Source organism: Somniosus microcephalus, chromosome 1 (assembly GCF_052327205.1).
Source record: "Somniosus microcephalus isolate GS21.2 chromosome 1, FLI_Smic_1.0, whole genome shotgun sequence".
NCBI classification, from domain to species: Eukaryota; Metazoa; Chordata; class Chondrichthyes; order Squaliformes; family Somniosidae; genus Somniosus; species Somniosus microcephalus.
The window spans coordinates 289414141-289429252 of record NC_140987.1 but is presented as its reverse complement, the minus strand read 5'-3'; the positions used below and the strand labels follow the sequence as shown (position 1 = coordinate 289429252).

At 41.4% G+C, this 15112-nt stretch overlaps 1 protein-coding gene across 1 annotated transcript in view; it reads left to right on the top strand.

Annotated features, from left to right (window-relative positions):
* Positions 1-15112, top strand: part of ric1 (RIC1 homolog, RAB6A GEF complex partner 1) — a 204942-nt gene that overhangs the window by 39854 nt on the left and 149976 nt on the right. The window contains 1 exon segment of the mRNA XM_085993734.1: positions 8131-8238. Within this exon segment, the coding sequence (XP_085849860.1) occupies positions 8131-8238 (108 nt within the window).

The window sequence follows — 15112 nt, the reverse complement described above, 5'->3', positions numbered from 1 at the left end:
GGCCTACAGTAAATAAAGAACATTCTCTTACAATTTAATACCCATAAGATAATTGATCCAGCCAAGAATGGTAAGATTAATTTCTCCTGACAACAGTAAATGCCCTATGGGAAGTATGTTTGGGCAATTTCAACCCAGTTTCTGGTGACACCGTAGCCCCAACAGCCCTTAATTTGGCACTAAATTGCTGAACTTGTGCAGAATGCATACATAGACGGGGGTGTAGGAAATGAATGTTGCTCAGAGTTTAGGGTGAAGCACTTTGTTGGCATACTATAGCGAGCTGTATTGTGCATCTTGGCCTGCGCTTGATACTACTGTATTGCCAGGTGTAAAAAAAAATGTTTAAAAATTCTGTTGCTAAGCACTAGCATCGTTCACATTGACGACAAATATTTACCAGAATGTTGCGAATACTTGCAGAGTTAGCTTAAATTTGTATTTAATAGATAACCAATGAGCTTGCATTTCCTTTGAAGAACTTTGGGACGTCCTAAGATCATGAAAGGCGCTATATAAATGAAAAACTTTTTGAAGTGTAGTCACTGTTGTAATATAAGGAAATATAATGTCAACTTTAAAAGCAAACATGGGCTTGAGAGAATTTCAGTAAGCCATAATGGTGGGTGTGTGAAGTTTTCATATTTGCAATGTGCTGCGATTTTAAAATTCTCGTCCTTGTTTTCAATCTTCTATGGCCTCTCCCCTCTCTATCTCTGTAACCTCATTCAGCCCTCCTTTTCTAGCCTCTTGTGCATCCCTGATTTTAATTGCTCCACCATTGGCAGCCGTGCCTTCAGCTGCTTAGGCCCCAAGCTCTGGAGTTCTCTCCTTAAACATCTCTGCCTTTCTACCTCCTCCTTTAAGATGCTCCTTAAAACCTAACTTTTTGACCAAGCTTTTTGGTCATCTGCCCATATATCATCTCATGTGGCTTAGCGTCAAATTTTTGTTTGATAATGCTCCTATGATGCGCCTTGGGACGTTTTACCACGTTAAAGACGCTGTATAAATTAAAATTGTTGTTGAAAAACACCCAGCAGTACAACTATAGATTTTTTTGTTTTGTTATTGTCCTTCCAAGTTTGGGTTGTGTCTCAAAACCATTGTGAACTATGTAATAGTAAGGTGAAGTACTGGGGCTGCAGCTCTCACTAGTGGAAATAATGGTGGGAATGATGTGATGCAATGAATTTGAATTAGTTTTCGAACAGGGAATGTCTTGCCACATTAAAGCATATTGGTTTGAGTGTATGTTGGAACCAACGCAGTAAATATGCCTAGTGACAAAGTTATTCTGTTTGTGCCGCAAAACAACTATTTGTTGATGGCCATTAAATTGCCACCTGGAAGCTAAGAGGTTTACTGTGAGGTACTTTTTAAAAGTGTTCACATTCTGAGGTTTTCCCTTTTATTTCTCAATATGCACATATTCTTAGGACCGTATCCTAGCAAATGTTTACATCCCAAAAAAAGCATTTATAATCTATCTGTTTTCATAGAATGTGGTGTAAGGGTGGGATTTTTGGGTCTCAATCAAAAGTCAAGGAGTTCCCCATCTCCAGAAGTGCTTTCCCAATGCTGGTGAGAGTGTGGGAGGCCACTAATTAATGTAGGTAGTGCCTGGCTCTTGGTAGGAGGGAATTCTTCATACAGGGCCTGGGTGGGTGCTGGCATTTTCTGTGCTTATTTTGCATTTATTCTAGTTTTCCACATTACAGGTTTTCATTTTTTTCCCCCCTGTGATGAGAGAGGGTAGACGTTGGCAGAAACAAAATAATTAATTTTATCGACTTAGTTGGCTTGAGAGCAGCACTGCTTGGCCGGTCTTTCTTGCCGTCTTTTGGATGAGACGGTAAACTGAGTCTGCTCTCAGCTGAATGTAAAAGATCCCAGGGCACTATTCTGAAGAGGAGCAGGGGAGTTCTCCCCGGTGTCCTGGCCAATATTTATCCCTCAATCAACATAACAGATTATCTGATAATTATCACATTGCTATTTGTGGGAGCTTGCTGTGCGCAAATTGGCTGCCGCGATTCTCGCATTACAACAGTGACTACACTCCAAAAGTACTTCATTGGCTGTAAAGTGTTTTGAGACATCCGGTGGTCATGAAAGGCGCTATATAAATGCAAGTCTGTCTTTATTTTTCTAATGATTTAACTTGTCTGTTGAAATGAGCCCAAATAGAGCTGCTGTGATTTAAAGGGCTCAGGCTAGTTTCCTGAACAGTTCACAAGATAAATATAGATGAGCAAGACTGTTTGCCCCATCATAGTTTATCCATGTAGGAAAGCCTACAATTCTGTTCCCTCACCCCTGCCACTGTATGCATTTGTCTCTCAAATGTTTGCCTCTACTACTGTACCTGGAGGTCTATTCCAAGTGTTGAATCAGTCTTTGGATGAACTTGCCTTTCACAAATTGAAACCTGCACTCCCTTGTCCCACTATCTATCTTGAAGTAGCATTCCAGATCGACCCTTTCTATATCAGTTTACTATCTGAGAGAATCTAATTTCTGTTGATTACTTTCAAGACTTAAAGAGCCTGAGTTTTCCCCCTCATAACTTAATCCACTTTACAATTCACATTGTTTTGAAATGGGATTTAATCCATCATTGGCACCTAGATTTACTGCTGTCTGTATCTTTTGAGAATTCCTATTGCCTATTATTGCTCAGTAAAATTAATTTCATTGGGTGTGAAGCACTACAAGATGCCCTAAGAACATAAAAGGTGCTATGGAAATGCAAGTTTTTGATTAAGTACATCATTGTGCCAGCTGTCTAAAGGTTCATGAGGTTTGGTACACGTCGGTTATTTTCATAGAAAAGAAAGATTTGCATTTACATCGCACCTTTCATGTCTTCAGGACATCCCAAGGCGCTTTAAAACCAAATAAGTACTTTTGAAGTTAAATCACTAGGAAATGTAGCAGCCAATTTGCACACAGCAATGAAATAAATGCCCAGATCATCTGTTCTGTTGTTGGTTGAGGGATAAATGTTGACCAGGACACCAGGAGAATTCCCATGCTCCTCTTCAAATAGTGCCATGGGATCTTTTACGCCCACCTGAGGGTAGATGGTTTAACGTCTCACCTGAAAGACGGTACCTCCGACAGTGCAGCACTCTCAGTATTGCACTGAAGTGCCAGTCCACATTATGTGCTCAAGTCTCTGGAGTGGGGCTTGAACCCACAACCTTCTGACTCTTGAGGCGAGTGTGCTACCACTGAGCCAAGGCTGACACTTGCTAGCATTGATGTGAAATTTCTGCATGTATGGTTGAGTTTACTTGAATCTACCAGTATTTTCCACTTTTTACATTTAAGTTCCTTTCCTAAACTCCCCTGCCTGTCCACCTTCTCCTCTCATCCTTTAAGACCCTCCTTAAAACCCACTCTTCTGGCCAAGCTTTCGATCACTCCTCCTAATATGCCATCCTTTGACTCGGTGTGCATTCCCCCCCCCCCCCCCATGTCTCTGTGAAGCTCCTTTGAGCATTTTTCCACGTTAAAGGCACTACACAAGTGCAGGTTGTGGTGGTGTGGTACTGTTGTACTCGGTAATTTGATTTATGGATGTCACCAACAGGAGTTCAGTTAGTTTGATCTAAAGGGTAATAGCTTTAGCTACAATAGTGAAAAGGGATGGGAAATCTTAGAATCATATAAATTTACAGCACAGAAGGAGGCCATTCGGCTCATCGTGTTTAATCTTGGGAAAGCTTTTTACCCACCTGGTTGCTCTGGTGACAACACTGAGGGAGCAGTTCCATAATAAACCATGGTAGTGGAAGGGTGATTGTAGATTGGCCTAGGAGCTGCTCTGGTAATGTTTTGCTTCCAGTAAACAGTTTGGGAAACATCAGGTCAGTTTGAAATTGCAGCCTCGCTGTTTACTATGGAAACTGATTTATTCTGAATCATGAAATGTACAATATTAGACCAGCTGTGAAGAATTGTACCTCTAACATCAGCACTCCATTTTGTTACAATTTGGGACTGATCTTAAAAACATTTAGATAATATTGTACTTTTTAAGCTGATATTGTGCTTATCTTGTCTAAATATGCGTTCTACTTCATTTTACTTCACCTGTAGGCATCTTCGATCCTTGTAGATGTATTAATTAGGTTATCAAAAGATTGAGTTATCAATATGTAATTTTAACTGTTTGAATTGTTGTGATGTGCTTATTTTGTCCTTTTTAGCATAGTTACTGGAGCAATGTCTACTTTTTTAAATTCCTTATTGAATAATGCAGGCCCTGTTTCATACCAATGTGTTTTTGCATATGTAAAACTGAACAACCATTATCTTCCCCCTCCCTTTTATCCACAGAAACCTGCATCACTACGATGCAGAAAGATTAAACCTGTTGACTTCTCAATTGAGCTGCCATCAGTGTTGCTCCCTTGTCAACTACTGTAATTGTTAGGGATACATAAGTGCTACGGAGCGGGCAAAAAACAACACATACTTTACATGGCATGTCACAGTGAGACTTTCAAAGATTAGGTTTCAAATTCTGGTCTTGAGGGTCTAGGGTTTTAGCATGAAGTTCCTATTTTCCTTCCAGTTCTCTGGGAAAGAAACAAACTTTTATGTAATGCATATATCTAAAAATGAAGCAGTAATTAACAGGAAATGGTAGCCTCCACTACATGCAAGATTGTTGCAGACTTCTTGTTGCAGTTGTAGGTTGGGGAGAGAGTTCCAGGATTTTGACCCTGCGACGATGAAGGATCGGCGATATACTTCCAAGTCAGGATGGTGTGAGACTTGGGGAACTTGGAGATGATGGTGTTCCCATGAGTCTGCTGCCCTTGTCCTTCTAGGTGGTAGAGGTCGTGGGTTTGGGAGGTGCTGTTGAAGAAACCTTGGTGACTTGCTGCAGTGCATCTTGTGGATGGTACACACTGCAGCCACGGTGCGCTGGTGATAGAGGGAGTGAATGTTTAAGGTGGTGGATGGGGTGCCAATCAAGCCGACTGCTTTGTCCTGGATGGTGTCGAGCTTCTTGAGTGTTGGCGCTGCACTCATCCAGGCAAGTGGAGAGTATTCCATCACACTCCTGACTTGTGCCTTGGGGAGTCTGGAGGTGAGACACTCGCTGCAGAATACCCAGTCTCTGACCTGCTCTTGTAGCTACAGTATTTATGTACTGGTCCAGTTAAGTTTCTGGTCAACGGTGAGCCCCCAGGATGTTGATGGTGGGGGATTCAGCGATGGTAATGCCATTGTATGTCGAGGGCTGGTGGTTGCACACTCTCGTTGGAGGTAGTCATTGCCCGGCACTTGTGTGGTGTGAATGTTACTTGCCACTTATCAGCCTAAGCCTGAATTTTGTCCGGTCTTGCTGCACACGGGCACGGACTGCTTCATTTTCTGAGGAGTTGCAAATGGGACTGAGCACTGTGCAATCATCAGCAAACCTCCCCACTTTGGACCTTATAATGGAGGAAGGTCATTGATGAATTAGCTGAAGATGGTTGGGCTGAGGAACTCCTGCAGCGATGTCCTGAGGCTGAGATGAGTGGCCTCCAACAACCACAGCTATCTTCCTTTGTGCTAGGTATGACTCCAGCCAGTGAAGAGTTTTCCCCCAGATATACATTGACTTCAGTTTTACTAGGGCTCCTTGATGTCACACTCGGTCAAATGCTGCCTTGATGTGAAGGGTAGTCACTCTCACCTCACCTCTGGAATTCAGCTCTTTTGTCCATGTTTGGACCAAGGCTGTAATAAGGTCTGGAGCCAAGTGGTCCTGGTGGAACCCAAACTGAGCATCGGTGAGCAGGTTATTGGTGAGTAAGTGCCGCTTGATAGCACTGTCGATGACAACTTCCATCACTTTGCTGATGATTGAGAGTAGACTGATGGGGCGGTAATTGGCCGGGTTGGATTTCTCCTGCTTGGACTGGACAGGACATACCTGGGCAGTTTTCCACATTGTTGGGTAGATGCCAGTGTTGTAGCTGTACTGGAACAGCTTGGCTAGAGGCATGGCTAGTTCTGGGGCACAAGTCCTCAACACGATAGCCGGGATGTTGTCGGGGCCCACAGCCTTTGCTGTATCCAGTGCGCTCAGCTGTTTCTTGATATTGAATCGAATTGGCTGAAGACTGGCTTCTGTGATGGTGGGGATATCAGGAGGAAGTCGATGTGAATCATCCACTTGGCACTTCTGGCTGAAGACGATTGCAAACAGTTCAGCCTTGTCTTTTACACTTGCGTGCTGGGCTCCGCCACCATTGAGGGTGGGGATGTTCATGGAACCTCCTCCTCCTCCTCGTTGGTTGTTAAATTGCCCACCATTCACGACTGGATGTGGCAGGGCTGCAGAGCTTTGATCTGTTGAATGTGGGATCGCTTAGCCCTGTCTATAGCATGCTGCTTCTGCTGTTTAGCATGCATGTAGTCCTGTGTTGCAGCTTCCCCAGGTTGACACTTCATTTTTAGGTCTGCCTGGTGCTGCTCCTGGCAAGCTCTTCTACACTCCTCATAGTCTGGCATTTTGACCTTTAGGGCTCGGTCAGTAGTGTGCTACTGAGCCACTCTTGGTGATGGACATTGAAGTCCCCCACCCAGAGTACCTTCTGTGCCCTTGCTATACTCAGTGCTTCTTCCAAGTGGTGTTCAACATGGAGTACTGATTCAGCAGCTAAGGGAGGGCGGTAGGTGGTAATCAGCGTGAGGTTTCCTTGCCCATGCTTGACCTGAAGCCATGAGACTTCATGGGGTCCATAGTCAATGTTGAGAACTTCCAGGACCACTCACTCACTACTGTATACCACTGTGCCGCCACCTCTCTTGGGTCTGTCTGTCTGTCAGAACATACCCAGGGATGGTGATGGAGGAGTCTGGAACGTTGGCTGAAAGGTATGATTCTCTGAGGTATGACAATGTCAGGCTGTTGCTTGACTAGCCTGTGGACAGCTCTCCCAATTTTGGCACAAGTCCCCAGATGTTGGCGAGGAGGACTTTGCAGGGTCGACTGGGCTGAGTGTGCCTTTGTTGTGTCCGAAGCCGGTGCCGAGGTCGATGCTGGGTGGCCCGTCCGGTTTTATTCTTATTGTTTTTCATAGTGGTTTGGTACAACTGAGTGGCTTGCTAGGCCATTTCGGAGAGCAGTTAAGAGTCAACCACATTGCTGTGGGTCTGGAATCACATATAGGCCAGACCAGGCAGATTTCCTTCCCTGAAGGACATTAGTGAACCAGATGGATTTTTATGACAATCCAATAGTTTCATGGTCACCGTTACCGATACTAGCTTTTTTTATTCCAAATTTATTTAATTGAATTTAAATTCCCCAACTTGCGTCTCCACATCATTAGTCCAGGCCTCTGGATTACTAGTCCAGTGACATCACCACTATGCTACTGTACCGTATGTGACACTATACCCGACATGATTGTCATAAGATTTAAAATTGATACTGGATATGTTCTAATATAGCAATGCTGGTGGGAGTATAACTATTGAGTAGATTGGGCCTATACTCTCTGCAGTTTAGAAGAATGAGAGGTGATCTCATTGAAACATATAAGATTCTGAGGGGGATTGACAGGGTAAATGCTGAGAGATTGTTTCCCCCGGCTGGAGAGTCTAGTCTCAGGCTAAGGGGTCGGCCTTTTAAGACTGAGATGAAGAGGAATTTCTTCACTCAGGGTTGTGAATCTTTGGAATTCTCTGCCCCAAAGGGCTGTGGAGGCTCAGTCGTTGAGTATATTCAAGGCTGAGATTGATAGATTTTTGGACTCAAATCAAGGGATATGGGGATAGGGCAGAAAAGTGGAGTTGAAGTAGATCATCAGCCATGATCTTATTGAATGGCGGAGCAGGCTTGAGGAGCCGTATGGCCTACTCCTGCTCCTAATTCTTATGTGTTCTTTTGGTCAGATGGACTAGTGAGCACCTTTAGAATGCCATTGCTGCTGTTTTAGGCAGCTGCTACATGCAGGTGACTGACTTGGCAGGGAAATGCAACCAAAATATTAAACAAACAATTGGGGGAAAAGAAGCGTATAGAAACATGAACACCTAGACATTAAGATAGCTTAGTCTATTGCAGCACAAATGTCTTTTAATACCATTTAAATTTTTTCTTTCTTCCACCAGCCCAGTGTTTTAATTGTAAGCTACAAGGAATCTGCAAAGGCGGCTTCACAGTTTGGGTGGTATGAAAAGACAGAATGGAAGTCAGACAACAGCATGATCGCAGTTACGGTAAGATATAACATTCATGCTGCCCTTTAGCAATATTATCCGTAAGCATGGAGTCTTCTGAAGAGCCTCGAGATGCTCTGCTGCATTAAATGCGTTCTACAAGTGCTTGCTGTTGCTATATAACTGTTTACCAATTAAAAATACTGGTATCAAATTTTTCCAGTGACTGCAACTTTTCGAAGACCAAATTTAACTGATTTTGACCAGATTTCCAGAATGGGAAAAGAGGACAAAAATGCCACATTTTCAAACCAAAAAAAACCAGAAACCAGAGTTATTATATTCTTAGTAAATGTATTTGATGCCTTCAAGTTAGGAATGTTATGGGAAATGAATGTATGTTACTGTATGAATTTAGCCAGTATAATTGCTGAATTGTGATTATCACTGGATGAGGGTTTTCTAATGGGAGCAAGGAACAAAGGCTTCCATTTATATAGCATCCAATAGCACAAACTTCTCAATGCACTTTACATACAATGAGTTACTTTAGAAGTGGATTAAGTGTTATGTTGGCAAATGTGTGCCAACTATTTTACACACAAGATCCCCTAAATTGCAGCAAAATCGATGACTTTGTTTATAGTAGTATTGGTTGAAGGATAGGAGTGCTGACTAGAAGACGGGGGACACCCTGCTCTTCACTCTTTGAACAGGGCTTTGTTTAACAAAGGATTGCACTTCTGACAAAGCTGTGTTCCATCGCTGCTACACTGGAATGTTAGAGTATGTGCTCCGGTCTCTATATAGGGTTGCCAATTCTGGTTTGATGTATTCCTGGAGATTTTATCATGTGACAGTTGATCACTGCATTCAATCACGTAACACTGCTAGTGATGCTCAATCACATGACATTTTCCCACAGTTTGCCAATGTTGTTGCCTTAAATATAAACAGAAAATACTGGAAATACTCAGGTCAGGTAGCATCTGTGGGGAGAGAAACAGTTAATGCTTCAGGTTGATGACCTTCATCAAAATCTGAAGCATTAACTCTGTTTATGTTTCCACAGATGCTGCCTGACCTGAGTATTTCCAGCATTTTCTGTTTATATTTCAGATTTCCAGCATTCGCAGAATTTTGCCTTTGTATTATTACCACCTTCGTTGAGTGTCTCTATCACCCAGCCTCGAATAAAATATTTGACTTTTTGTTTTATAGTAAATAACACAATTTTATAAATCAAAGAACACAGAATAATAGAAAGATTTAAGGATAAGTAATGTTTAAATAAAAACTACTTTTGTAACATTTCTACAGTATCGATCACAATGAGAAGCATCAAGTAAATACCACTGATTCAACAAAATCATCGATTATAAGTAACTTCTAACTAAAGTTTTCCTACAATTTTCTGACTTTTTAACAATACACATCAAGTTATAAAAGTAAATAAAACCAAAACCAAACCTAATTCAATTCACTGACTCCCACAGCCCACGGCTGTAGCCCAGCTTCAGGGAGGTGAGGCTCAGTCCTCAGAGAAGCAGCAAAGCTGCCTGACTCCCATAATAAACACGTTATACAGCGGTGCACATCACAGGCTGACATGAACTCTTCCCTCCCTCCAGTGTTTCTCTCTCCTCCGCTCCCCCAGTTTGTGCCTCTCCCTCCCCCAGTTTCGCTCTCGGGGCTCAGAGTTTCCAGGTGATTTTCATTGACCCCCGATGCCAGTATCCTCACAACTGACAATGAAGCGATGTGTTTCTGAATAGCGCGGGGGAGGTGGGGGGAAAGAGACCGGCAGGACCCAGACATCGCGGTTTGGTTGCAAGTCACTACAGCCGGCGCACTGCGCATGCGTGAACCACGCATACAAGGACCATTTCTCTCGAGTCGCCACCAGCAGCAGCGGGAGACCAACCGACCAGTCTGGTAGATTCTCGCCCAAAGTGGGAGGGCTGGGAACTCTAGGTCTGCATGAAAATTCATATGAAGCTACCTTGTTTGTCTTACTCTGCAATGCATGTTCTATCATGGGTAGGATTCAAATATCTCAATGGTATGTTATGCTACAGAAAGATAATGCATTTTCCGAACCACAGTCATCCGTTGGGGCATATTATTTAGCGGTGTGTGCTCTTGCTGTGTATAAAGATTTAAATGCTGAGCATGTTCCATTAAAGATATATTCTAAATGCTGCATTAATTGAGTAATTTCTACAGGTATCATATTCTGCATTTCTCTTTTTGGAAAGGGAGTCCAGCTTGAATTAATAACATCAGTTAAATAACAAAGATTCTGCAAGAGTCCAAAAGTTCATACTATTGTGTTAGCAATTCCATCTTGAAAACACTAATATACGTTTCTAATTACCATTTTGAGCCATAAGTGAATTTGGCACACATTGCATGTGTTTATTTGTCAAGACCTGCATTCCTAGGAGCAAGTTTCCATCAGTATTGTCTTGTGAATTTCATCTCCTGGGCCATGTGCATAGCTCAAACATGGACAGTACTTCTAATTTAGTGTTATCAACTGGCAAAAAAATAAACATAACAAAATGATGTTGCACCAGTGTGTTGTATTCAATCTTAAACTGCAGACTTCCAAAGACCTTAATAGCTTTGAAACCAATCATAAAATCTCAATTTTATCTTTCAGTGAGACATAGCCTTCCTTTCTCTTGGTTTTTTCTTTGCAATTACTGCCTAAACTCATTTCAACTCTTCTAATAAGTGATTTGAGTCAAGATAACAGCTAGTGACCAGCCAGGCCATGTCATTGGGTAATTCCCCACTGACTTTTCTCCCTTCCTTGTGAAGAAAATGTTAATCTTCCATTTGCTGCTTTGGTTCTTGCAGCCCAACCAAAATTGGGAGCTTGCTGCTTCGTAAGCTGAGGAGTTCCTAATTTTCTTGTGACTTCATAACTCCTGAGCTGATCTTCCTTGCTATGTTCCCCATTGTGTCTCCTCTGCAACAGTTTTTTTTAAGGACTTCAAAGGAAGTTTTATGTTCTACCACTTTTTTGGCAGATGCAGTTCACAAACACATCAGTTTGTGTTCATATACCAGACATCATTCTGTTGAAAATATTGGTTGATTTAACGAAGTCTCATTTTGGGAGGCATTTCTTAATTGCAGTGTTTGCTGTTAAATATTTAGCCAAAACAGACTACTTAAACTTCAAACATGCAGACTGTATATTTCAACCATTTTGATGGTTGTAGCTGCATTTACTGTTACTTCCATAACACAATAAAGGTTTGCAATTTACTGAGTATGCCATGAAGAGTGATGAATACAATATTTATAGGTTTTGTTTTATTTGAAGGAAAACTCCTTTCATGTATTCAAATTTTACAACTTTTGGCTTTGAATGTTGTGAAGGAACGCTAATAGTTACATACAACAGTTAATAACTGGGGTATTCTACACCTAGTTTAGTTACATTTCATTGACTTCAGCATAATATTGGTTCCTTAAAACTGCAATGTTTTTGTTGTGACTATTGCAGAATACATGTTTGTTCCCTGTAGATAAGCCAGTAGAATATTTAATGTTGTTACCTGGAGCAATGCAACACATTATCACTTGTTTAATTTGCTTTCAGATACTTTTGATAAAGCAGTAAAGCAATAATGAATACGGATTTGTTTGTAGATTGCTGGTTAGCTGGAGTGCTTGCTTTTTTTAAATGTTGAGTCTGGAAAAGTAGGATTTTGAATTTTTGGTATTTTTTGTTCTCTTACCAAATCTCCCTCCAGCCCCCCCCCCCCCCCCCCCCCCACCACCACCACCACAAACCTCTCCATTCCTTGTCTCTTGAAGGTGTGGATTTGTGTTAGGATATGGGTGCCAGCAGTCGTCTACTACCTCACTTAAGGCTATTCTTTATGTTTAAGCATTGGGCAGACTATTCTGTTACAGACTGCATCACAGCCAAGCCTGGTCCTGCCTGTACCCAATCTTCACACAAACATACTTCCAGGGACAAAGTAGATAATGTAGGCATCATAGTTCAGATAGCAATGCTGTTGCTACCTTTGGCTCCGAGAGTACAATCCTTCGCTGACATGCCTGGTTGAAGATGCCATGTTTTCTTCCAGATTGTAAGAAAAAAAAAATTGACAATGTTCCCCTTTCTAAATCAAAGCCATTTGGCAAAGTGAGTCGGCGCCATGCTAGAGAGGTTTTAGAAAACACCAGCAAAATTTACACTGTATTCTGCAAATAACATGAGTCTAACCTGTAATTAGGTTAATTAGATGATCGGGTGCCCTATGAATTGTTGAGATCGTGGAAATGTCCTCCGTGAAATCCAACCAGTCAAGTTTAAATAATGCAGATAGTAATAGCCTGCAGTTTTGTACAGCTGCCTTCAGGCAACAATGCCTTCTCTGTGGAAGTTTTATTTGTGGTTATCATGTCCTTCAGAGAATTAAATAAATTTGTTAAGAATCCCTGATGGTGAAAAATTTGTGGGTTTGCTTATTCCATACAACTGTTCAAGTTCTCAATTATGCGCAACCTGTGTTCTGTGATATCTAGTTGCCTCTTGCTAAAACCTGTTGTATTTTCCAGCCCCTGTAAAGTACACTATTGTATTAAATATTCAGAGTAGCAGTAGGAATGTTAAAATATTAACACTACTGGAGGTATATTGTTTCACAGTATTTTCCATTATCATGCATTGTGTCTCCCTATGTATTTTTCTAGTCAATTGTGCTGCCAAACAAAATTGTGTTTTAACACCATGGCATCTCCTTTATTTTGTGAGTGCGAATATAGATGGCAAAAATTTAACTTTTAGAATTGTAAATGTTACCAATTTTAACCATGGTGTGATTTTGATGTAAACAATAAATGTTTTCCTCTTGTGTTGAGGCACTTGTGAATTGATTTCCCCCCTTACCCCTGTTCCAATTCCTTCAATCCCATCTCATCCAAATGTGACTTGTGCTGGGTGCAGTGTTCTCTGACTTTGCCTAATGGGCAGCTTGATCCTGTACTCCTCTAATATCCACAGACTATGCACATCTGATGAGAACCATTGTGTTTTTTCCCTTTTCTGACCCAAGGATACTATGGCCAGTTGTACCTGTAGTACCTCCTCTGCCACATCACCTAATGTCTCTTAATACTGTAAGATAATACTTTTTAATGCAGGCAGTCCTGAAGTATAAATGATCTGGCACCAGCCACTGAAGAGCGTGCAACCCTTCGGCACTAGGAATTTCACACTTTAACTCTAAATAAAACAACATTTGGTTACCATTCAGTCTTAACTGTGCTTTTTAAACCTCTAGCCAGTGTGGACCACCTTAGGTATCTAGGAAGGTTCTAGCTATATTAACGGTTATCAAAGAGACTTTGCATAACTATACATATGAATTTCACGTGCAGTTCTCCATTGTTGAATTCAACCTGCATTAGGGAGTTCAGTTATGTGGAGAGACTGGAAAAGTTGGGGTTGTTCTCCTAAGAGCAGAGAAGGTTAAGAGGAGATTTGAGAGGTGTTCAAATCATGAACAGTTTTGCTCAAGTAAATAAGGAGGAGCTGTTTCCAGTGGAAGAAGGATTGGTAACCAGATTACATAGATTTTAGATGATTGGCAAAGGAACCAGAGGCATCATGAGGAAAACAATTTTTACACAGTGAGTTGTTGTGATCTGGAATGCACTGCCTGAAGAGTGTTGGAAGAAGATTCAATAAAAGCTTTCAAAAGGGAATAGGATAAGTACTTGAAAGGAAAATAATTACAGGGCTATGGGGAAAGAGCAGGACAGTAGGACTAATTAGATAGCTCTACCAAAGAGCCGGCACAGGCACGATGGGTCAAATGGCCTCCTGTGTGTGACTTCTATTATTCTATTACTATTGATGGGGCAAATTCAGTATAATGGATTCTGGCGCACACAACTGAATCTCCCAATGGATATAGCTTAATAATCAAGAATATAAAATAGGCTATCTTGGCACAAAACCGAATAATGTCTCATTCATAGTAAGAGTGTATAAAGAAGAGTTTATAAAGAACAGTTTACTGACTTTTTAAAGCAGTTTTGTTCTCGTTATTTTGAGGTATTGAACCTTGTGTTAGATTTCTACAGTAGTGCAATATGGAAAGTATATTAAAATTCAGAGAATGATGCTGGTGTTTGACAGCCTTGGAGAAATCTGCAGGTAATTACAGGAAAATTAAGTGTTTCAGTTTTATATTGAGCTGTTTGAATGATGTATTGTTTTCAATAACTACTTGTGTGCTTCCTGTCCCAGATCGTCAGTCTGTATTCGGAGATAAATTTTGTTTAAATTATAATGCTGCATCATATAGACTAGTAAAGTCCCAGGCGATTCCTGCCCTGTGCTGCATTAGCTGAACTTGGCCAGTGTGGCATAGGGAACCTACAATTGGCCACAGCATCTCTTGGTTATGGATGGGAAAATTGGAAATGGTTCCTGGTCCTTGTCACTATCCAGGGACCCCTGTTGGGTGAAAGGATTGGGCTTAAACTGTAATAACTGCCACATTTAAATAGATTACCAAGATTTACCTTCTAGCACATGAATAATGGGTACATGTGTGATATACTGGAAGCCAACTGGGTCCCCTGGAGTTGCACACTTGCAAGGAGTCATTGCTTTAGTAGAAGGAGGAGGGGATAGTGTGTGTTGGAGTGGGGAGGGGAGGGAGAAGTCTTAGCTGTTTAAATATTGTAATGGTTTGAATTCCCAATATGCAAGAATTTTTTTTCAGGTGACTTGAAACAAAATGTAATGGTGCCTTTTTATGATGAAAATCATAGTGCCCTATTTTTGTTTCCAAAATTCAACTTCTCTGTGTCCTCGGATGTTATTTTTATACCGTGGTTTAATGTACTCTTTAATTTTCAAAAGGCCTGTAACTGGCTCCTTCAATGCCTCAGT